Source organism: Xenopus tropicalis, chromosome 8, assembly GCF_000004195.4.
Source record: "Xenopus tropicalis strain Nigerian chromosome 8, UCB_Xtro_10.0, whole genome shotgun sequence".
Classification (NCBI taxonomy): Eukaryota; Metazoa; Chordata; class Amphibia; order Anura; family Pipidae; genus Xenopus; species Xenopus tropicalis.
The window spans coordinates 34313007-34338723 of record NC_030684.2 but is presented as its reverse complement, the minus strand read 5'-3'; the positions used below and the strand labels follow the sequence as shown (position 1 = coordinate 34338723).

Here is a 25717-nt window from a genome sequence, read left to right as displayed (position 1 = left end):
TAGCCAACTATTGCCTTTGCTGTGTGTCACCAAATTGCAGGAAAACTGCAACTTGGTTGAACAGGTGAAAATTAAACCATATAGAAAGGTGATAGTCTACCAGGATTAGGACTTTTTACTCAATTGCTTGATCATCATAGCTCATGAGCCCAATCAAGCCAGTTATTTTTTGAACTCTTGTGATTCCTGCCTGATTCCCTACCTGGTTATTCGATCCCTGCCTTGTCTCTTTTTCTTGAGCCCTTAAACCAGGGGTCCCCAACCTTTCTTACTTGTGAGCCACAGTCAAATGTAAAAAGACTTGGAGAGCAACACAAGCACCATAAAAGTTCATGGAGGTGCCAAATAAGGGCTGTGATTGGCTATTAGGTAGCCTCTATGCACCCTATCAGCTTACAGGGGCTTTATTTGGTAGGAAATCTTGTTTTTATTCAACGAAAACTTGCCCCCAAGTCAGGAATTCAAACATAACTACCTGGTTTGGGGGCACTGGGAGCAACATCCAAGGGGTTGGTGAGCAACATGTTGCCCCTGAGCCACTGGTTGGGGATCACTGCCTTAAACACACCACACAGCAATACCAATATAATGGCTATTGTGGGTCATGAGATAAAAAAAAAGAACATCAAAGGAATTGTCAGATTTTCATGGGTTTATTTTTGTTTTTTTTGCATACATAATAAATGCTGTTGAACAATGTTATATCGAGTCACAATGCACATTTGGGCTTATATTAAAGTGTACTCTTATCACACAGGTAAATAACAATGGCCAGTGAGACTCGGACAATAATATGGCAGTAAAGTAATGTCCCATTATACCCCAATTTGGTGCAACAATTTGAATAAACAGGAGTAAGCGCTAAATATGTCTGAATTCCATTGTGACCTATATCATGCTAACTTACCTTATACTTTAATCCATACTTCGTTGAGGTCACAAGTGTTTTTAAAAGGTTTGCTGTTACACTTTGCTAACAACATGATATTTCATGTTAGACACACTTCACACTTTTGGGCTGAGAGTGTGGCTCCATTGAATTAACAATTGTTATCATAATCATATTGTTAATAATTAACAATATGATTATAACGAATACAGAAAAGGCAAACGTGCTAAACCAGTTCTGTTCTTCAGTGTAAGCAGTAGAGGAGCCAGAGTGCCAAGTCCCACCCGATAGCTACAGTGTTGGCTCAGCACAAGCTAGTCAGTGGTTGACGCAGAATATGGTACATAAAGGTTTGCGCCCCCGGGGTTGCTGCTTTCTGTACTTATGATGAAAACTCCAGCACTGAGTGCAGAGAGCAACATTATGAGGTGCAGATGATCTCTATCCTTAACGGCTCCCTTCTCAAACAAGGCCTATTGTTGTTAATGTAGTCAGTTAGAAGAGTTGTATTTAGGCACAATCAGTCAGAACCAGCAGTATAGAAAATAGCAATTTCTAAATCATTAAACATGTGCAATGTATACTGAAAAGTTGCCTGTGTAAACTATGCAAACATACTCTTTTTTTATTTTACAACCCCTATTTTTATCTCTTTTTTGCTGAACTTCTTAGGGACACATAGTTATAAAGTTAAACTGGGTTGAAAAAAGACCAAAGTCCATCAACTTCAACCCTTCCAATCAAACCCCAACACACACACATAGACCCATACTGACCTATCTATTTACTCACTCACATACAGACCCATACTGACCTATCTATCCACTCACATACAGACCCATACTGACCTATCTATCCACTCACATACAGACCCACACTGACCTATCTATACACTCACATACAGACCCATACTGACCTATCTATACACTCACATACAGACCCATACTGACCTATCTATCCACTCACATACAGACCCATACTGACCTATCTATCCACTCACATACAGACCCATACTGACCTATCTATCCACTCACATACAGACCCATACTGACCTATCTATACACTCACATACAGACCCATACTGACCTATCTATCCACTCACATACAGACCCACACTGACCTATCTATACACTCACATACAGACCCATACTGACCTATCTATACACTCACATACAGACCCATACTGACCTATCTATCCACTCACATACAGACCCATACTGACCTATCTATCCACTCACATACAGACTCATACTGACCTATCTATACACTCACATACAGACCCATACTGACCTATCTATCCACTCACATACAGACCCATACTGACCTATCTATCCACTCACATACAGACCCATACTGACCTATCTATTCACTCACATACAGACCCACACTGACCTATCTATCCACTCACATACAGACCCATACTGACCTATCTATCCACTCACATACAGACCCATACTGACCTATCTATACACATCATACAGACCCATACTGACCTATCTATCCACTCACATACAGACCCATACTGACCTATCTATCCACTCACATACAGACCCATACTGACCTATCTATCCACTCACATACAGACCCATACTGACCTATCTATCCACTCACATACAGACCCATACTGACCTATATATCCACTCACATACAGACCCACACTGACCTATCTATCCACTCACATACAGACCCATACTGACCTATCTATCCACTCACATACAGACCCATACTGACCTATCAATCCACTCACATACAGACCCATACTGACCTATCTATCCACTCACATACAGACCCATACTGACCTATCAATCCACTCACATACAGACCCATACTGACCTATCTATCCACTCACATACAGACCCATACTGACCTATCAATCCACTCACATACAGACCCATACTGACCTATCTATCCACTCACATACAGACCCATACTGACCTATCTATCCACTCACATACAGACCCATACTGACCTATCTATCCACTCACATACAGACCCACACTGACCTATCTATTCACTCACATACAGACCCACACTGACCTATCTATTCACTCACATACAGACCCACACTGACCTATCTATCCACTCACATACAGACCCATACTGACCTATCTATCCACTCACATACAGACCCATACTGACCTATCAATCCACTCACATACAGACCCATACTGACCTATCTATCCACTCACATACAGACCCATACTGACCTATCAATCCACTCACATACAGACCCACACTGACCTATCTATCCACTCACATACAGACCCATACTGACCTATCTATCCACTCACATACAGACCCATACTGACCTATCTATCCACTCACATACAGACCCACACTGACCTATCTATTCACTCACATACAGACCCATACTGACCTATCTATCCACTCACATACAGACCCATACTGACCTATCTATCCACTCACATACAGACCCACACTGACCTATCTGTTCACTCACATACAGACCCACACTGACCTATCTATCCACTCACATACAGACCCACACTGACCTATCTATCCACTCACATACAGACCCATACTGACCTATCTATCCACTCACATACAGACCCACACTGACCTATCTATCCACTCACATACAGACCCATACTGACCTATCTATCCACTCACATACAGACCCATACTGACCTATCTATCCACTCACATACAGACCCATACTGACCTATCTATACACTCACATACAGACCCACACTGACCTATCTATACACTCACATACAGACCCATACTGACCTATCTATCCACTCACATACAGACCCACACTAACCTATCTATATACTCACATACAGACCCATACTGACCTATCTATATACTCACATACAGACCCACACTGACCTATCTATATACTCACATACAGACCCACACTGACCTATCTATACACACACACATAGACCCATACCAACCTATCTATTTACTCACTCACATACATAAACTATATATACCAACATCAATACTTACTGTAAATATTAGTTCATGATCAATATAGTGGAATTAAAAATTTCTCAAAATAAATGCATTTATGTAAAAACTGACTAAATATTCTTAGGAAATGTGTGTACTAGTTGTGTATATATATATTTTTATTCATATAGCCCTACTTATGCACACAGCCATGTACCATAGATTTTTAAGAAATACATTTTAGAAATTGCAACTACAGGTTTTACCAACAAAATAAAGTGGTAACTATGCACACATTTTTTGAAAATCAGTATAAAGAACTATCCGGGGACATTTTTAATTTTCGGTTTGCACACAAAGGGGCAGATTTATCAAAATATGAGATTAAAGTTCCCCACAGAAAAATTATACGACTCTCGTTCATTCCAATGGGATTTTTAGAAGCAAATTTTTCAATGAGTGGAAGTTAGAGTTTACCATTTCATAAATACACTTTTAAAAATCCCATAGGAAAGAACAGAAAGGGTGTGAGTTTTTCTGTAGTGAGCTATAATTTCACACTTTGATAAATCTGCCCCAAAGCGTCAGTTATGCTACACCTCTATATTTAGGATTGCAAGAATCAATTTAAATATAGGCATTGTGACTGCAAAAAGCTAGTACTATATTTTAGATACCGTTGGACGTTTTGCTTTCATCATTTGAATTACTCTAGGCTCTAAAAGAAGACTTTGGGCTGGTCACTCTGGTTGAATGGACCTACATAACCACTTATATAGAAGTATATGAGAACTGTGATCCAATAAACAACTTCTCTATTGCCAACTCACCCCTTCGTGTATCCATACTCTTCCTATTCAGACAGGACTCCAAAAAGCATTGGGAATTGGTTACAAGCCTGAAATGTGGGTGTACAAACAGAGACTATAGAGCAGTACCAAGAGTAGCAGCGAAGGCATTCTAAGTGCATAGAATGTTTCCAATAACCTGTTACAGAGCCACACACAAATGCAAGTTTCACACTTCATTTTAGGAACTGTAGTGCTCAAGGTATATTGCTTCTGCAATAATTTTGGATACTTATTGTTAGGGATACTTTTTCTTTACACTGGTACACTACCCCTGTGCATAAACCATTTCTGTTTAACCTAGTATTTTCCTTATGCTTTAGTTGCAGTTTAAAAATCATTAGCAGTGAGTCCAACAGTCAGTGTAATTCCAAAGTGAACAGCAGTCCCATTGTAAAGATATGAATTGATGTATAAGTTGTTAGAGAGCAGAAGTAACACACACAATATTGGTTTTTTTACATGTGTCTTTTGCTTCCATTGATGGCAAAACAATGGCATAAACTCACATGTAACTTACATAAAAACTTTCACATCTTGTACATACAGAATCTGCTGTTTAATAAATATTTAGTGCATGTTATGTCTGATTAAATTGGCCATCTTAACAAATCCTTATAAGTGTAATTTGACTATGTTTTTATCCTTTCACACATTTTTTTTCATTGTTACTGAGGAACCAGCTAATGAAGGATTTTTTACTAATAGGCCCAATTCTAGTAATATAACTACTGACGCATGGGTCACCCAGGAGTAAATTCAAAAGAGACTTGAACATGTAAAGGTAAACAAAGGTCCAAAACCAGATGGGATTCATCCCAGAGTATTACACGAGCGTAACTCTGTGATTGCAAAACCTTTTCACTAAATTTTTTCAGGATTTGTTGAGGTCTCTAATGGTGCCGAGAGACTAGCGAATTGCTAATGTGGTTCTCTTATTCAAAAAGGGATCCCGTTCTCAGCCTGAAAACTGTAGGCCTGTTAGTCTAACATCAGTGGTAGGAACGCTTTTGGAAGGGGTAATAAGGGATAGGGTACTTGAATACATTTTTTTTTTTTAATTTGACAATTTTTATTATTTCTTAATTACAATAGACATAACAATCATGTAACATGGGTATAGCCTTTCTACATGCTGATCGCCTTATATATCTAGCCTTCAGGCCATACAACTTTTTATTAACTGTACTCTATACTCAATATAGAGTAATAATTGAAGGGTAGAGAAAAGAAAGAAAGGAAGAAAGGATGGGAAAGGAAGAAAAAGAAAGAAAAAAAAAACACATAAGTAAGTTAAAAATAGGTATTAAGAGAAACCGGGCCTAGTAATACTGAATTAGCAAATACATTCATTAGATAGCCTTATAGATTTCCCAGCTTAACCATTTTTATGATGTGTGCTTACTGAATTTCTTTTTTTAGCATCAAAAAATTCAAATTTTTCAGTTAGTTCTAGTAAATTTACCATTTCAGTCATGTCTGGGATAGTGTCTGATTTCCATCTTTGCGCAATTAAAAGTCTAGCCACTTCCAGAAAATGCACTACCAATGTTTTTTGAGCGAATTTTAGGAGATCAAGTTCCAGGTTTAGTAGAGCTGTAACAGGAGTTTTAGAGACTGGGATGTCCACGACTTTGTTGATGAGATCGAACATACTTGAATACATTTTTAAGAGGTGATCTGGAACCTTGACTATAGTATCGTAGTAGATATCATATACTTTGCTAAAGCATTTGATACAGTACCTCACAGAAATTTAATGATAAAATTAAGGAATATTGGCCTAGAACATAATATTTGTAATTGGATAGAGAACTGGCTGAAGGATAGATTACAGAGAGTGGTGGTAAATGGAACATTTTCTAATTGTGTCAGTGTTGAGACTAAAGGTGGCCACACACGTGGCGATCTGACGATGTTTCGTGCGACCATCGGTCACACGAAACATCGTCAGATCCGCCACACACCGTCAGGGCTGAAACAGCAGATAAGGAGGTAGAAACAATAGGATTTCATACGATAGTATCGGTGCGTGTATGTCCAGCTTAAGCTGGTAAAGGCGATTTAAACTATGAGGTTAGACTCTCAAGGTTGGGGTTGTTTTCCCTGGAAAAAAAGGTGCTTTTATTTGAAGTAGCGTAGGGGGTTTTTCACGGTGAGGGCAGTGAGGTTGGGGAATGCCCTTCCTATTGATGTTGTGATTCTGTTTTTGCCTTTAAGAGGGGCCTGGATGAGTTCTTGAACAAGCATAGTATCCAAGGTTATTGTGATAATATACACTACAGTTAGTATTGATGTTGGTATATATAGTTTATGTATGTATTGAGTGTAGAGATAGGTTGGTATGGGTCTATGTGTGTGCACTGGGGTTCGCTTGGAATGGTTGAACTGGATGGTCTTTTTTCAACCCAACATAACTGTGTAACTAACCCAGAGGGTTAAATATTCTGTATTTTGAGTTCAGGTCTCTCGAAAATTGTGCCGGTAGACTGCTTGATTGTTAAAAGCAGTGACATTGGGAATTTCAGACTATACAATGCTTTATTGTTTGGTATTGATATTTCAGAGTTTCAAGTTCAAGTTCTTTCTAACAACAGATTGACAGTCTCTGTTGAATAATGACACGATAATTCAATATTAACATAAACCTTTTTACCATACTGTTTAAACTTTTTTACCATACTATTACTTGGGTTGGCTGTGAGTATTTTATGTTCTCTGTACTGTGGGGTGTAGGTTCAGTCTTAATAGGGTTTCTCTCAGGACTGCAGCTAATTGCGTTTTAGGTTTGCTGTGAAAAACTAGGTAATAGACAGCTGGGCTGAAGATAGTTTCTGGTAGTTTCTGGGACATTTCTTTTAGGTAATGTAGGTTCCAGATCCTGTCAAGTGAGTAGACCAGACTTGGTGTGACTCTTGTTTAAGTTGTTGAGCAAGTTTTTGTGTGCCCATAAACATATCAGCCAACTGAACTGTGTCTTTATTGATCTGAATTATAATTTATTTATAATTTGAGAAATAGTATTTTGATCATTGCACAATATATTCATTACACCCTCTTCAGTTAGTGGACACAGCACTTTGAGGCCTTCCAACCTTTATCTTCACTTAATGTGAATTTGAAAGACCTTTAGTAGTACTGCCAAGAGTCAAAATGTCAGTAATTCTGCATCAATAATGGGTGCAGTGAAGCATTCCTAACATATTTAAAAAGTATACTAAAGACAGAAAAACCTTTCCTCCTTTGTAATAATACAATAAAACAGAGCTTAAGATGGTTTCATATTGAAATTGAAGTCACATAAAAATAGACTGTATTTACACACTTACAGAATGCATCAGAATAATAGAAAGAAATATCTGCCTCTGATTTTATTTCGGTTCAGATCTCCTCGAAAATGAGAGAACTGTGTCATGAGGTCTCTGGATTAATGCTACACATGGCAAATTTCTTTACTTATAGAGACTTGCCTAATTTTGGGTACAGTGTAATATATTGGTAAACTAGAAGATAATAGAATTAAAGTTGCATGTGTGTGACTTCATCCAACACATAAAGGCTTAAATATTTAATATGCAAAAGACTAAATTCATTAAACAAAATCTATGTCACAGGGCTTATTTGGATGTGAATGAGATGAAGAACCGTCTTAACTTGACTGGATCAACCCAGCTCAACATATTCTTTGCAAACTCGTCAGAAGAGCTAGCTGGTGTGGCTACCTGGCCCTGGGACAAGGAGGTTCTAACACATCTAGGTAAGGCTATAACCCAGTATTTATATACCCTTGCTTGTAAAGCTCTGTAGAATTGTATTACTGGTATAGGATCCATAATCTGGAAACCGATTATCCAGAAAGCTCTGAATTACAGGCAGGCCATCTCCGATAGACTCTATTTAGATTAAATATTTCACATTTTTTAAAATGATTTCCTTTTTCTCTGTAATAATAAAGCAGCACCTTGTACGTAATCCCAACTAAGATAATATTAATCCTTATTGGAGCAATCCTATTTAATATTTATTTATTATTATTTATAATATTTATATATTTAATAATTGTTTTTTAGATTACTTTAATAATGGTGATCCAAATAATGGAAAGACCCCTTATCCAGAAAAACGATGCTCCTGAGTAGTGATTAGCGAATCTGTCCCATTTTGCTTTGCCAAAAAAATTGCGAAACGCCAATGCCTATGGGCATTGTTCACTGTTTTCATCATTTCACTGTTTCACTTTTTCTTTTGAAATGGTGAATCATTTTAGTGGTGAACACTCTTAATGAAACTTTCCAACTAAATCATCATTATATTGAACTGATAACTAACAAAATAAAAGCTTAGGACTCCAATCAGGCCACTGGGCAAAATTTTTACCAAAACGAATGTATATTTTTATACCAGCAATCCCAGTGTTGTCCTCAAGTGTCCCAAGTGTCCTAAAGCAAGCTTCCCTGCTTCAATGGGATTGCTTTTGGACCATAAACTGGTCTGAGATTCTGAATAGGCTTGTTGTGGTCAGTCATTTATGGATTCCTAGTACCCCCCAAGCTTGTTTACTGGGTAAGTGATTATTTGAAATATACACATTTTTTCCAACGAGAACTAAAAGTACCCACAACCCTGAACTTTCTCAGGTCAACAGAACTAAACTTTCTGTATCACTTAGTAAACCTAATCTATAATATTAGCAGGAGTCCTATAATCAGAAGTGGCTAGTTTGAACATATACAATTACCTTCCTAACTTCAGTAAAGTGTGTTTTATCTTCCTTCATTCTTCAAGTTATGTGCCTTTTCTTGTTCTTTACTGGTAATGTATAATAAAGTTAAGGGGCAACACTGGAATGTGGGATCTTTTATGGAATCTTCTCCAAGCTATGCTTGGAACATTTCTAAATTTGCCCATAATCCTCCAAATTCATTTGTTTCTGTAACTTGTGTTCACATTTTGTTGTTTGTCACTGTGGGTGAAAGTTGCATAATTTCTGGCAAAACTGTGGCAGAAACTGCATAAGCATTTCAGGATAAACTGTACAATTGGGCCGGACTTACCAGGGACTCAGGGCACAGGCAGGGGTTTAGGAACCACATAAACTACAAGAAATTACAGCTAGAGAGCTAAACGATCAAGTAACCAGACGTAATATTAGACAGGCTTATACAGGCTCTTGATAACTAGATTACTGTTAGCTGGCCTTTATGAATTAGGAAAAAGAAATAATGAAGTAAGAGGGAAATTCAAATGCCTGTTTGGATTATTGGTAATGCTCCAGGGCCCCAACTGGGAAAAAAACCTGCAATTTGCAGCACCACATCTCCCAGGGTTTGAATCCAGACAGGTCCTGACATAGGGCGAGATTCATTCGATGCAAGTCGGTGGAAACATACAATGGAAGCCGTGGGAGTAACACTTTCCTGAGGCAGCTGTTAACTCTTGGGCTCTATTGAATCCATGTTTCCTGTACTTTGCACATTATTTTAAAAAATGGAAGCTACCAGCTTTTGTTGCAAGCATAAATGAGCATGTTCCAATCTGTACCTTTAATTTCATGAACTTCATAAGAGTTTCCTTAGAACACAACTGAAAATAATGGTCAACTTCTTGCCCAGGTTTTGTTGCTTGATGTTTGAAGGTTAGGCAAACAATTCAAGGAACTTTCAAAAAGTGTAATTCCTCTGAAAAACTAAACCTTTATTTGCAGGAGGCATTGTCATGAACCCATCCTTTTATGGTGTACCTGGGCACACACACACAATGATCCATGAGATTGGTCACAGTCTGGGACTCTACCATGTCTTCCGTGGCATCTCAGAGATCCAGTCCTGTAGTGACCCTTGCATGGAGACAGATCCTTCCTTTGAAACAGGGGATCTCTGTCGTGATACCAACCCAGCTCCCAAGCACAAGATGTGTGGAGATCCTGGTCCTGCTTCAGGAAATGACACTTGTGGATTCCAGAAATTTGTTAACACTCCCTTCAACAATTACATGAGCTATGCAGGTAAACTGTTCTGTGTTTCTTACAATATTCTATTAAACTGTATTCCGAAATTGTCTTAATTGTCAGATTGTGGAACAGGATAATCCAGATATTCAGAATATTCTTAAAAAGCCTGTATTACCAGTAAAGATGGTTTTGCTTTTTGTAACTTATTACTAGTTTTTTCCTCCATATTCAAAAATGTCGGTAGCTCTTTAACAGAATATACACTTTGTTGTGAAGTGTAATGTTGACTACACATATAGGGAATATTTATTTTAGTATGTAAGTCATCTTCACCAGTGATGTTGCCCATAGCAACCAATCAACAATTACATTTTAATGGTGAAGGTAAAAAAACAAAAGCAAAAATCTACGGGTAAGATCACTGATAATGTTGGCTTACACACCATAATAAATATGCCCATTAGTCCAGTTGATCACATGAATGGGTCACTGTTCAACAGACCAATTGGTAAGTCTACATAAGTACAGCCAGTGTATTTTTGATCCTGTCAGTGACCCAGTACATATGCTGAAATGTTTATTTTGGCATTAAATCAAGTAATTTGTGGCAGGGCGACCAGACCGCTTGAAAGTTCAGTGACACGTATAATAAATACATGTTACATTTGCATTTTAATTTAACTGTAATCAGTTCTGCCCTGCTGGCTGGATTTTCAAGTGATCTGGTGAACCTAATTCGTGAGGAAAATAATTTAGATTATTATTATATAATTATATCTAATATAAAATCTGCTTGTGTAGGCTATTAATATTAAATGGGCTTCACACAATTAATATGCTGTGTCTGTTTTATGTAATTAGCTGCATGTTCTATTGTAAACCAACTTCATCATTGGATCTAAAATTATCGATTTACATTCTTGCCGGTGGGATGGCACGTCAAGGAGATTAGTCGCCCAAGGTAACGGAGATTTATCGCGGGCGACTAATCTCTACATGTGCCACTGCCCTTAGAGTTTGTATATCCATATTAGACCTAACTTAGTTAATGAAATGGGGAGATTTTCCTTACATACTCCATATTGTTTTAGAAAACTTGAGTGGGTGTTTGATTAATTACACTTCACCAAGAGGCCTTTCATGGTGGGATTCATCCACATTTAGAAGGCTAAAAAACCCAGAAGTAAGAAAGTCCACATTTTATGAACAGTGGAGAAGCAGGCCATCAATTTACAATATCATTTAGCAAAATCTAAACACACAGTATTATTTTCTCAATAATCAACCCAATTTGAAATAACTGAAAAGGAAACGCGTGTATGTGGTTTTTTCCTACAAAACATTGAGAAACAGACTTTAGTAAGAGTCTTTACGGAATGGATACGCATATGAGTCGAAGTTATTAGTTATATGATGGCTACATTCTAGCCCATCAAACAGCTAACTTGAAACTCTGTTTTTTTTCTGAGGGGGTGGTTTTGTGTTTTATTCCTTCTTTATGGTAGCTATTAAAGGCTTTTAAGTGCTGCCTGCTTTCTTTGGCATATACTTATGGCTTTTTATAGGACACTCAGATAAAGCCCATCAATTATTGAGGAAATCCTGGAATGCAGCTGTAAAGCTAATGACAAAGATGTTCAGCTTCAATGACATGACTCCTGGCAATCTGGATTGGTAGTTGTAGGCTCACTGCACTTGTACTTGTTCTACCTTGTTTATTAAGTACGCTGAGGTTGTTTTGCTTAGTAGATCGGTAAATTAGTTCTAATCATATTAATATTTAATGATACATTTTTTAACAGATGCCTATTACTGTACACTAACAGGAAGTAGAGATTCCCATGATATTGTGATGTTCTCATAAATATGCCAGGGCTATTCATGCTGTGAAATAACACAGACCCAGTTCAGCATCAAACCAAAATAAGGTTTGCTCAGCTTAGAGATATCTTGTCTGATTGAACCATTGTGTATAGTCACAAACCTTGATATGACCTCCAAGATTGATGTTCTGATCTTATAAACTGAGTGGGTGAGGCAGGTTTTTCACTTTTTTTTTTGTTAAATAAGTGATGACTGAACATTGTTCACACACCATTAACTATCAAAAAACCTGCAGGCTTCCTATGCATTCAGGTGCACAAGGTTTACTGTGTTATTACAATCCTGCAGAGCTCTCATGGTTTCCTTTCAGATGATGACTGTACGGATTCCTTCACACCCAATCAAGTTGCCAGAATGCACTGCTATTTGGACTTGGTGTATCAAAGTTGGCAACCAACCTTAAAGCCCTTGCCAGTGGCCATCGCTCCCCAGATTGTAGAGCGCACCCCAGCTTCTGTCACTTTGGAATGGTTTCCGCCGATCGATGGACTTTTCTATGAAAGGTGAACATGGATAAACCATTTTGTGTAATGGCTTTTTTTAGAATAGTCTTTTGCTAGGTCTACATGTTTTATACAAAAAGGCAGTAATTGTGCAAAATACTTCTTTAATCATTATATCACTATATGTCTGCCATTGCTATTCTCTACACTGCTGGTCCTCACTAGAAAAAACCTCTTTTCCAGCCAAGACTCAATTTGCCACAATACCTCACTCACTTTACTGATTTGTCTGTTAATCTGAGAATATGCACTCATGGAAACTCATATTTTGGTTAAAAGCTAACTACTGCTTTATTGATTTAATAGTACATGCAGTTAGAACCAGCAGTGCAGAGAATAGGATCATCAGACTGCTTTCAATAGCTATTACATCTACAAACAACTTTTAGATAATTGAAAATTCATAATTAAAGTATAAATGAAAATATAACTAAAGTATATTGTAGATTTTATTAGTGTATTAGATGTTGATTTTATTATACAAACTTCTGATATTACATATTAATAAATCAATTAGGAAGAAGTATTGCTAACAAATATACACCTGTCAAAATAATAATAATAAAAATTATGCTGTTTGTGCCTTAGTTTATAATATAATTTCCTGTGTAAGCTGATTCTTTATTACCGTTGTTTTATTTTTATACAGCATATATCTAATAAAAATTGTTATGTATTATTGGTATAAGAAGAGTCCATTTGGAAGAAATCCAGGAGTGTCTATGTTATTGTATTTTGCTTCACGCGATGTTTAAAAAAAAAAAAAAGCATAGGTATTAGAGTGGTTTCCTCAGACAGGAATTTTCTCTTGCTTGCCATGTAATGTTATCTGTGGTTGCATGGATCTGTGATAGCCGTAAAAGATAAAAAAATATATTTTGTGGTAAGTACTTTAAATGTTTATCTAGGGACATGTTGGATTTACTAAGCTGGTGTATTTATCACTTTTTTTGGTTTCTTAGAGAAGTGGGAACAGCCTGTCACCTGTGTGCAGACCAAAGGGTGTTAGTGCAGTATGCTGCTAATGCATCTTCTCCAGTACCCTGCAACCCATCTGGCCATTGGAGCCCAAGGGAAGCCGAAGGTAAGAAAAAACATTGAAAGGCAGAAGATTGGTGTGACCTAGCAATTAAGCTATATATATATATATATATATATATATATATATATATATATATATATTGACAATAGTCAATTTCATTCCAGTTAACCCCCAGGGTCATCTATGGCCTTAATAGCTTCATATTTTACAACAACCAGTATAATAATGATAATAATGTTTATAATGCACATGTTTTGGTGAGACATGTGACACAAATTGCATCACAAAACACCAATTATAACTCATGACATCACTAATTTCAATTTATAAGGATATCATTTGCAGGATATTCATGACTCTTGTGTATTTATATAAATGTATATACAACACTGTACAGATACCTATGCTAAACTAACTATAGATCTTAAGACCACTGTAGTCTGTCCAATTCCAGCTACTACATTATGGATACATCTACACAGATTTAGACATTTTAAAATAGGTAGATGTGTCATTGTATAATACAAATTCAAATAATAATAATATGCTTACCCTTATCCTTTTGTCTTTATCCTTTCATCATGTATTTAAGAGCTGCATTGTATTCAAGCTCAGTAACAAAGATCAAAAAGAAAAAAGAAATCAATATATATATATATATATATATATATATATATATATATATATATATATATAGATAGATATAGATATATACACACACACATATATATATATATATATATATATATATATTAGAGAGAGAGAGATTAAGATTCTTATTATGAAATACAGGAGAAGATGGGCTTATTCTGTTATATTAAATTATTCGCCATGTGATGAAGGGAAGCTGTGAATGTCTGAGAGACGCTTTTTCCATATTTATACAGCTGATATTTTGCTTGTCTGAAATATGTGCCGCAGCAGAATGAATAAGGGTAGTGTATATCGGTGAAGACAAGCGCCTTGCTTAATTACAAGATTTATGCCCCCTCACTGCTAAATAGTGAAGTCAACAAATATAAAGACGAAAAGTCTTTAGAGCAAAACTCAAACAGAGTGGAGGATGCTTCCCAGTAAGAACGACTGCTTTAAAATACTGTCTTTGATGTTGCATTTAGCTTTAGATGTTTTAAAAAGGCAAACCACTAAAGGGAAACATTAACCATGATGCTGGAACAAACTCAACACACCAATACTGTAATAAAGGCTCAAATGACAATTTAAATTGTAAGAGTGCTGTAAAGTTAATGATGTAGGCAACTTGGGGCGAGTTACAAAATAAACTGGCACATCACAGATATAACAGTTCATTTTAAGTTGCTTTCCATTTGGAGCAGTTAAATATTGCAGCAGTGATAGCATCTGTTAAAAAGACAGTATTTTGCTATATTACAGCAAGGGAAATACTTTTGTTGGCCAATGGAACTATTTGTCTGTGCCAATGTACAAAGCTGTTCAAAATAAAATGTATATTGCTGTGAAGTGAAGTCGCTTTTTTGGGACACAGAGGAAATGATATTCTTTGTACAATTCTCTTACCATTTTTTTTTGTTTCCCGTCATGACTATGTAAGTAAATCATACTATTACATCAGCTGCAAGCACCAACAATAAACAGCTGTTGGGGTCTGCATAAGTAGGTAATGAGTGAGTGTCCTGGGAATAATTGCTTTGGGCACTAAGATAGGATTGTACCACGGCAGCTGACTGTGGCCAAGCCTACGGTCAGTAAGTGTTTTTTTTGCCTTCTGTGAAAAAGTTTGTGGTAAGGTTAAACTCAACCCTAGCTGAAGTCATCAACATATATTGATAGTTTTTCCATCTAACTGTCTGACATTGCTATAAGTTTATCTGCACAGCATAATTATTTACCGTATGCATTTGTGCATTATTTCCTGTTAATTCTGCAGTGTGCTACTGTTATTGATAAAGTGAATTTAGTAGGGGAGATGTTAAAGAGATCTTGCCAGACAATTGCCCTAAAATGTTCTGAATATTTGCAATATATCGGAATCTAAACAATATACTCTATAATAGAGGAAAAAACTATATGAAAGCTATTGTTCTACTGTCCTAATATTGCTTATATTTGGCACTGACATAGAAGCAGAGTTTTTCTGAAAAATGCAACTATCATATAGAAAACCTTTGCTTTTCAGGTCATCCTGATGTTGAACAACCATGTGAAACAAGTGTACGCACCTGGAGCCCAAATTCTGGAGGAAATCATCACAATGTGCCACCAACTTGTCCTGAACCACATGGATGTCACTTGCAGCTGGAATTTAGTCATGCAGTGGTACCTCAGTCACTTACAATATGGGTGACATTTGTGAACACAGAGTGGGACACAAGTGGTGCTGTGGTGGATGTGAAACTTCTCATGGTTAATGGGAAAGAGTTATCCTTGGGACCCCAGAATATTTTCTGCGATGTCCCACTGACCATCAAGCTAGACAATAAAGATATCAATGAAGAAGTGTTTGGCATTCAGATTTACACCAAAGACAACCTGATGGAGATTGATGCAGCCATGATCACTTCAGTGCCAAACAGCCCTTTGTGTGCAGGCTGCATGCCCGTCCATTATAAAGTACTTCGAGACCCACCAGTGGAAGGTGAAGTCCCTTCTTTGATCTCCAATCTTCATAGAAGATACACAGACACGTAAGTAAATACGTAATCAGAATACAATACCACTGTTTTACACCAAGCAATTTGTGTTGTTGGCAGCAGTCTTTGAAGATTTGCACTGAAATATTGCAAGCCACGAGTCTCTCCTTGAAAAGGTGAAGGCATCAAAGAGGTTTATAGAGAGCACAATTTTCATGTTGGGGTCCCTACAGGCTACATACTAAAGTACATTTAACTGCATACTGGACACCAATCTGTTCATTAGAAAGAAATAAAATATTGGATTTGTTTTAAAGTGGGTGAAACCCGAAAGTGTCTGGTGGGTGTGGCTTATGATTGTGGGAGAGACTTATTTTTAGCATGCTATGCATAACACCCCCAACTCTTTTTTACCTCAAATGAAGCACTGGACGGAGCTATAATAGTATTTTATAAAGTATATTATTCATCAAATTAATTATATGAGTAAACTATTTCTCTTAAATAAACATTTGCTTTGGTCAAGGGAAATGCCCCTTTAGGTACACATAATGACAAAATATAGAAGTAGAAACAGTAATTCAGGGATCCCCAACCTTTTCTGACCCGTGAGCCACACTTAGATGTGAAAAGTGTTGGGAAGCAAAACAAGCATGAAAAAAGTTCTTTGGGGATGCCACATAAGGACTATGATTGGCTATTTGGTAGCCCCATGTGGACTGCTTGCCTGCGGAAGGCTCTGCTTGGAGTACAACTGTGTCTCTGGCTTCCAAAACTTGTATCCAAGCCAGAAATGTAAAAATGGGCACCCACTTTGAGGCCACTGGGAACAACATCAAAGGGGGTGGTGAGCAACATGTTGCACCCAAGCCACTGGTTAGGGATCACTGAGTAATTCAGTGATTTTATTTATCTGTGGATCTGTGATGAAGCCTTAGCCACCAAACCTAGGCAAAGTGCATATAAAAACTTTTTTCTTTAGCTTGTATTGGACCAGGTTTGACAAGGCATTGATTTTAAGAACGGTTTCTGTCATAAAAGGATTCAGTGAGGTTTATATTACAGGTGGATTCCTATTAAATCCAATGTATTTGGTGAAAATTAGCAGTTTTACTTATTTTTCATGGTGCAGTTTTACTCATCACTAGTCATAAGTGGCTTCAGGCATTTCTATGTAAGTGAAGAATCTACCTGGTTTAGCATTAGCCAAAAGGTGATCAAACAGAAGCCAAAAGGTTCCCTCTCTCCACCCAGCCTCCATTGATCAGTGAGGTTTTTTTTTGTCGTATGTGTGTTTGTGAATCCTTATCATTTCAATATATTCTGCACAGATATCAAGTTATTGTTTAATAGTGGAAATTTCCACTAGCCTGCTCAAGCTCTAACATCAGACACAAGAACACCACTCACTTAAAAACTTTAATCCCTGACTTATTTCTGGGATACTAGTGCTTGATTTATGGAATAACCTTCTGGCTGATATAGCGCTGCTGCTGCTTTCCACATGATGCCTATGGACACCACCATTTTGTATGTGGTGCCGGAGGAGAGAGGAGCACCATTGGGTGCTCCATAAAGACATTGGGCGCTCATTCCACACATTTTGTGCATACAGCTACTAAAGAACATCCCCCTTTTAAACAAAACAGGGACTGTTTGTTTATATACTGCAATATATTCAAGCTGGTCAACTATGTGAATATTATTATTAGTCTTGCCAGTTCCACCACCAGCTTCATCCAATTCATTAAGAATCTCCTATTCCCTTTTGATTAGTCGTTATTTCTTGTTTTAATACACTGCTTTTGCCTATCATATAAACTATATGTCTGTTTTTTGTAGGTCTGTCAGGGTCATTAAGTACTGTAGTTTAGTAGATCCCTCTTCAGTTAATGGTGGGTAGTGTGTTTATGTTATTCCTAGATGTTCTAAGTTTTGCCAGGTATATTTGAAATTCTGTTGTGGCAACTTTCTCTCACTATTAGACATTACAAAGCATAGCTTTACATTGTAAGTTCTTTATTGTATATACTTCCTGGGAGTCCCAGTCACATTTATTAGTGAGGTCTGTGGGAATGTTAGCAGAAGAGTAATGTCATTCACAAATTGTGTTTTGAATTCCTCATACCTTACTTTATATTATACACTTTGGTGTCTGGTGGAAGATTTTTTTAAATGTGCCAGAGAATGATATTTAAGCTGAAGGGGCTTGTTTTAGGTTTATTGAAAATGGGCAAATATGGGTTGAAACAGCATACAGAACATACAGTTTCAAACATATCACCCAAACAGACAGACACAACACAATGGGCTACACACGTTATGGCCACCGATTATACTGTCCATTGGGCTGTCAGCTACTCTTCACTTTCTCCCCTCCCAATGAACCATGCATTGGCCAACATGCTATATCTGCAGATGAAATATCTGTCTGATCAACAAACTGACCAGTATCCATAGCACACAGATAAACCTTTGTTTAACTTTAGCTTAAGAAACAGGTAGGATATATTAACAGACTTTAAAACAACAAATAAATATGACCAGTCTAAACTGTCAGATAATTTCTGTGCAGTCTATTGATAGTAGTAATGAAGACTTTTGTATTGTGTGTGCTTGTTTGATCAGATTTCTAGCTCTTCTCATACATGAAATATTTAATGGGCATGCGCTTTACAGTTTAGTTACATTTAAAGCAATCTGTTTTATAGGCCATAAAATCTGCCATTTTCCTGCACAGTTGATGCATTTTAAAAGCTAGGCACAGAAAATCAAAACTAGGGACTGTTTTTGAAAGTCAGAGTAAAAAAATATTGTCTCCAGATGCGCATCTTTATTTTGTCGTTGGCTGTGTTTGAACCTGCAAGCCCTTACCTTTCTTAGACTTGTATTTGTCAAAGAGAAAAAAAGATGTCATCAGTTCCCAATGCTTTTTGTACTACGTCATGGGTATCAGGTTGGAGTTTCTTGTACAGGTATGGGGTCTCTTATCTGGAAACCTGATATTCGGAAAGCCAATCTCCCATAGACTCCATTTTAATCAAATAATTCAGATTTTGAAAATTGATTCCCTTTTTCTCTGTAAAAATAAAAGAGTGCTTTGTATTTGATCCCAACTAAGGTATAATTAATGCTTACTGGATGCAAAGTATATATATATATACAGGAACAAACGGAGCACACCCTACAAAAGATCAAAAGCCCTGGGTGCTGGCAAAAGTAATAATAAAAAAGCAGAGAGCCGCACACACAGGGACTTTGCAAAAAGATAAAGTATTTATTGAAAAAGATCCGATATTTCGAGCATTACTGGTGCTCTTCGTCAGGGTTTGTCCCTATATCATTTTATATATATATACAGTATATATATATATATATATATATATCATAATATATATTATTGTTAAAACATTAGGTAATCTCTGTGGCAGTGTTACATTTCTACTATATCTAAAGAATTAGATGTTTGTATAATTCCCCACTTACAATTATTGTCTTTACTAGAAACTGAGAGCCATTTGGTTGCATGAAGGTACCTGAAAAAAATGCATACAATTCACTACAGAATAAATGTACTTCTTTCAGGAAGAGGTTAGAAGGTTTTGCAGCAATTGTTTCCGATTCTTAGCAGAATGAAGTTTTGCCGAATGTTTTTTTTTTTTTTTGTTAAAGCACCCTGGCAAGTATTAAAATATAACATTTGTATTTTAATTGAATTCAGTACCTTGGAGAGCAGGAAATGATCTTGTTGCTCCCACAACTTGTGTAAGCCGCAAACTGCCTTTGTCACCTTCTTAGCCACTATGTTCAAGAAAGGGGATAACTAACTGGAACAAACAGTGCTTGCCACAAAAGCCATAATTTGCAATGTGTCCCCGTGTGATACCTCATAAACATGATGTATATTGTATTAAAATACATTTTGCTTTATAAATGAATTAATTTGTAAACGTATATATATTGTCTGGTTGTTGAATTTTAAGAATGCTGCATCTATAAAGGTTTATCATTTACTTGCTATGATCCCTGGAAGATTCAAATCCAGCATTATGAGTGGTGCTGGATTGTAACCACAGCTCCTGTTTTCATTGCTGTTGCTGCTCACTCAGCAGATCCCATTACTCCAAGTCTCCTGCTTTACACTAATGAAGTTGGGCACATATCCAACAGTTGGTGGTGACATCATGTGGTATTTTCATTGCTCAGCAGCCCGCTGCTGCCAAGCTGCATAACAGAATCATGGTTCTGGCAAGAGAGTACTTTGTCCTCCATCCATCATGCTGCCCCTGATCCAATGAAGGTGATGCAGTTTTGTTTTATCTTACCTAGTTAAGTGGATTATATTGAGCAGCATAGTAAATCATTCAAACAACAATTCCCGGAGTCCACATAGACACATTACTTAACACAAATAGAGCACAATATTGGATACCATGTAGTATCCATTAAAAAATATTGGTTGCAGTAATCCTCCTATTAATTTCTGTCTTTTTGCTTCGCTGTAGGGTCAATATTAAAGCAGTCCAACTTGTGGATTTGCAGTATCTTTTCGGATGGTACGTTAAGGTTAACACATACATTTAAAGGAGAAGGGAAAGCTAAATCATTGGGGGATGTCAAATGTTTGGCACCCCCCCAGTGATTGTAATTGGCTACCTGATACCCCTGGCCGGTGCTCCTGTTAGGGTATATGCGAGCAAGTTTTCCTCTTCCTCCTGTCTTAGTTCTTCAGAATTCCAGGGCTGACACATGCACAGTTGATCAAAAAAAAATCATCTTTTTGTTAAAGTCGGCTTTTTCTCCTAACCGGAGCACCGGCCCAGGGGTTTCGGGTAAGCGATTAAAGTCACTGGGGGTGCCTAACATTATGGCACCCTCCAGAGATGTAGCCTTTCCTTCTCCTTTAAGGGGATAAGTAATACAAGGCCCTAAGCTTGCCCAGTAGCAGTAACCCATAGCAAGCAATTAGATGCTGTTGCTACCTGCTAATTGGTTGCTATGGGTTACTGCTCTTGGGCAAACTTAGTGCTTTTTATTACATATGGTGTTAGTTTGTTAATGTCCAATATGCATCGTATCTTTACTTTGGCAAAGGCTGAGCTATTTTGTATATATTCTTGTCTATTACATTGGGAGATACAGCCCAGTGAATGCTTGAATGGGAGATAAAGCCATAGAAAGCATGGGGCGCCTATATTCTAAACAGGAAATAAAGCCCTACAGACCCATATTCTTGCCTTGGTGGAATGGGATCTGTAGAGTGATTCTTGTTTTATCAGGCATGGGCTTTAGCAGTATTCCAAGAGACTGGTTGGTAGTAAGCTAAGCATGTATTAAGTTTTAGTGGTATAGTTAGGGATGCACAAAATCCACTTTTGTGCACATAGTGCACAGAAAGAAAATTGCAATTTCCTTTATCATGGGACCTAAAGTCACATTATTTTTCAGGTTTGAATTTAGTTTGGCCCGACACTTGGATTCGGCTGAATCCTGCCAAAAAGAGACTGATTAGTGATAAGCAAATCTGTCTCATTTTGCTTTGCCAAAAAAGGTATGCTCCAACTTTGTTGCATTCCTAGGTATAATGTATTGGCCCACGAGGCATGATTTGTTTATTGCTTAATTCAGTCAAATGTAGATAAAAATTCAGAAAGATTTTTTTTTCTCTGAATCAGACGTACTGGCTGATACAGTAGATAGCTTTAAGAAGTGGAAGGATGGCCTTTTAGCAAGTGAGGAAATACAGGGCTACTAAAACAGCTCGTAGTACAAAGTTGATCCAGGGACTGGTCCAATTGCCATCTTGGAGTCAGGAAAGAATTTCACCCCTCTGTGGCAAATTGGAGAGGCTACTGGTGGGTTTTTTGCCTTCCTCTGGATCAACTAGCATTAGGCAGCTTTCAATTGTATTTAATATTCACTTACTATTTAGTCTATTTAATTTGTTTGCCAGGCTTTCCATGTGCAAGTTGTAGGACAACTAGTTTTTTACCTCTGTATCCTTAACCTTGATCTGGCTATAAGGTGTGCAATTTTACTATTAAATTAAAACCTGGGGCACCCCTAGGCTGCTCAAAACCCCTGCCCCCATGCACTTTTACCCTGCACGCTCGCACCCTCCCGCCCCCAAAGCTTGTACCCCATTCCTTACCTAGTCGTAAGTCCCTGCTGCTCTACTACTGTTTGGCTCGGCTGCACTGGGGACTGAGCGGGCAGGAGATTCAAATAGCTATCAAAATCTTCAGTCCAGTCCCCAGTGCAGATGCGGCTAGCAGGTGGCAAGCTGCCCCACATCTTTGCTGTCCTAGGTGTAGTATGCCTCTATTAGCACCAGATACATGAACTTATAGACCTCTTTACAAAATGGAACCACATGCTACCAAGAGAGACACATAGAGGGTTATTTACTAATTTTCAAGATTAAAAAAAAAATGCAATTGTTGAAAATAAAAGTGCTCAACTTTTTTTTCCTTAACCACATTTTTTTCCCTTGAGCTCTACCTTTAATTAACAAAAAATTAAGGAAATGACAGGATGCTTTTTCATGGAAAAAAAATGTACACACAAGCGAGAATCACATTATTCCATTTATTTTCAATTGCGCCAAAACTGAAAAAAACTGTTTTATTAAACTAGGGAAATAAATAATGTTGTTAGAGACAATCCTATTGACTTCTATAGAAGCACACCAGATTTTACTTGTCAAGTTTTTCTGGTTGCTATTTGTGTTTTCTTTTATAAATCCTGACTATTTAAGTACTCCGGCATATTGGTCGCTTTCGAGAAAATACGCCATCTGGATTTTTCGATAAATATCCCGCCTAGATAGGTACAAGTTCTAAATTGGTTAGCATGCAATTTAAAACCCCTTCCATCTATCCAATAGTGAATAAACAAGTCACAACTATTTTATAAGTTCCACCTCATATAATTCAGTGAAAGTAACAGAAGAAAATATGTCTAAAGCAGTTTATCTACCAGGAACACACTACTTAACTAGTATAAGCCGATCCAAATATAAGCCGAGGTACCTAATTTTACCTAAGAAAACTGGAAAAATGTATTGACTCGAGTATAAGCCTAGGGTGGGAAATGCAGCAGCTACTGCTAAGTTTCAATAATTAAAATAAATACCAATAAAATTACATTAATTCAGGCATCAGTGGGGTATGTGTTTTTAAATATTTATTTCAAAGAAAAACAGTAAACTAGCTCTGTAAGTGGAGAAGAGGGTCAACAAAAACAACAGGCACTGGAGGGTCTGGTTGCAGGTGGCCTAATTTGCACACAAAGGACAGAGGGTGCTAGTCTAGAGGGACGCATGGCACCCAACTCGAGTATAAGCCGAGGGTGACTTTTTCAGCACATTTTGGGTGCTGAAAAACTAGGCTTATACTCGAGTATATACAGTTGTCACTGCGGTAACTGACCCACAAATGAGAATCTGTCTGGCGTAACCTAGCCAAATCTTGGGTTTTAAAGTCACCCAGAATAGCTACTGTGGAAATAAGCAATGTTGTATTTAACCTACTTTAGAAAACAAGTACTGAATACTCAGAGTATGATTTTGTAGGCTAATTTCCTTATTGGCTTAACAGTTGTTATTTGATTTTTATATCAGAATGTTATCATTTACAGATTGGGAAAACACTGTTTTATTCAGGAAGAAAGCACAAACATTTGACAAAGTTAATGAATATTGCATAAAGGCAATGTCATATAGGGTGCTTCATTGCTTGGCAGGAAATCTCCTCTCCCGTGGGCAATGTAGTGCATGACAATATCTGTCCCTTCACTTTCCTTTCAATTGACACACATAAAACATATTACATGCAGCTATTGAAAGGAAAGTGAAGAATCAGGTATTGCTTCATCCCCAGGTGCTTCATCCCCAGTGGTAGAGTTTTCTCATCGGGCAATAAAGCACTCTTGTGTGTCAGGGCCATAAAACATATCAATAGAGCTGTGTACTGTGTTTTGCTTGTGTGGTCTCAAGAATAATTTATTTTTATAGAATGGCTGTAAAGAGATTTATGATAAATTCAATTTGTTCATATATTCTGAAATATTTCAAGCACTTGTCCAGATTATACATGTATAATTTGGCATGATATGATAGAGGATGGCTATGTTACTAAATATACAGATACATTTTCATATTAATATTTGTGTGTATGTGTTTTTTTATCTGGATTTCTTTGTTTTTTCTTTATATATATTAACCTGCAAGTTTACCAGAAGGGTCCAGGTGTTTATCCTTCAAGCCTCCTCGAGGGGCTATTCCAAGTTTTTTGTTATCCAATGGAAATGGCATGGACAGCAGACTCCTGGAAATCACCCTATATGCTATTGCCCTTAAACATTTTACGGGGGCAACCTCTAAGTACTGATACAAACTGTATAAGATTAAGGTCTGTAAAAATTTACTAAATTTCAACCGGCTAGTGAATCATAATTTTATCAGATTCTATCATGGAGGCTCAAGCACCCAATCAGGCACCCAATTCTGCCCTGCATCAGTAGTAAGTCATATTTATACCATCTACCCATCGCTGTACGCTTGGGACAGGAAATGCCCACTTGAGCAATTTTGTGTTGAACCATTGCCAATGTGACTGATTACATTCTCTGCACTTCTGGCTCTATCTTCTGAAACAATGTTTAACACCAGCTCAGTAATATACCTTATAACGAGACTTGACTCCTAATATTTTATTTCAATCAGATCCAGAGAAAAAAAGGGTAAACAAATACAGACATTTTTAATTAATCAATATTGGAAATGTTTTTTAGAATTACATTTTATTTCATTATTCCAAACAATCAGTTCTTGGTTTATACCACTATCTATTGTAAGTGGGTACAATTAATAAAAGTGTCAAATATCATGCTGCCCACAACCTATGGAAAAAATGGGTGATAATAGACAGACATACATACATAACCCCCCGCTTTGCGTGGGACTGTCCCACTTTTAATAGCACATCCCGCTGTCCTGGATAGTTCCATGAATGTCCCGCATTTCTTTAATAGATTACGGAAATGCGGGATATTCATGAAACTATCCGCG

General features: G+C 37.3%; 1 protein-coding gene across 1 annotated transcript in view; it reads left to right on the top strand.

Moving 5' to 3' along the window:
- Positions 1-25717, top strand: part of pappa (pappalysin 1) — a 160439-nt gene that overhangs the window by 33042 nt on the left and 101680 nt on the right. Inside the window, exons 3-7 of the mRNA XM_002935204.5 lie at positions 8271-8413; positions 10361-10660; positions 12801-12993; positions 13956-14077; positions 16194-16701. Of these exons, the coding sequence (XP_002935250.1) occupies positions 8271-8413; positions 10361-10660; positions 12801-12993; positions 13956-14077; positions 16194-16701 (1266 nt within the window). The remainder of the gene's footprint in view (positions 1-8270; positions 8414-10360; positions 10661-12800; positions 12994-13955; positions 14078-16193; positions 16702-25717) is intronic.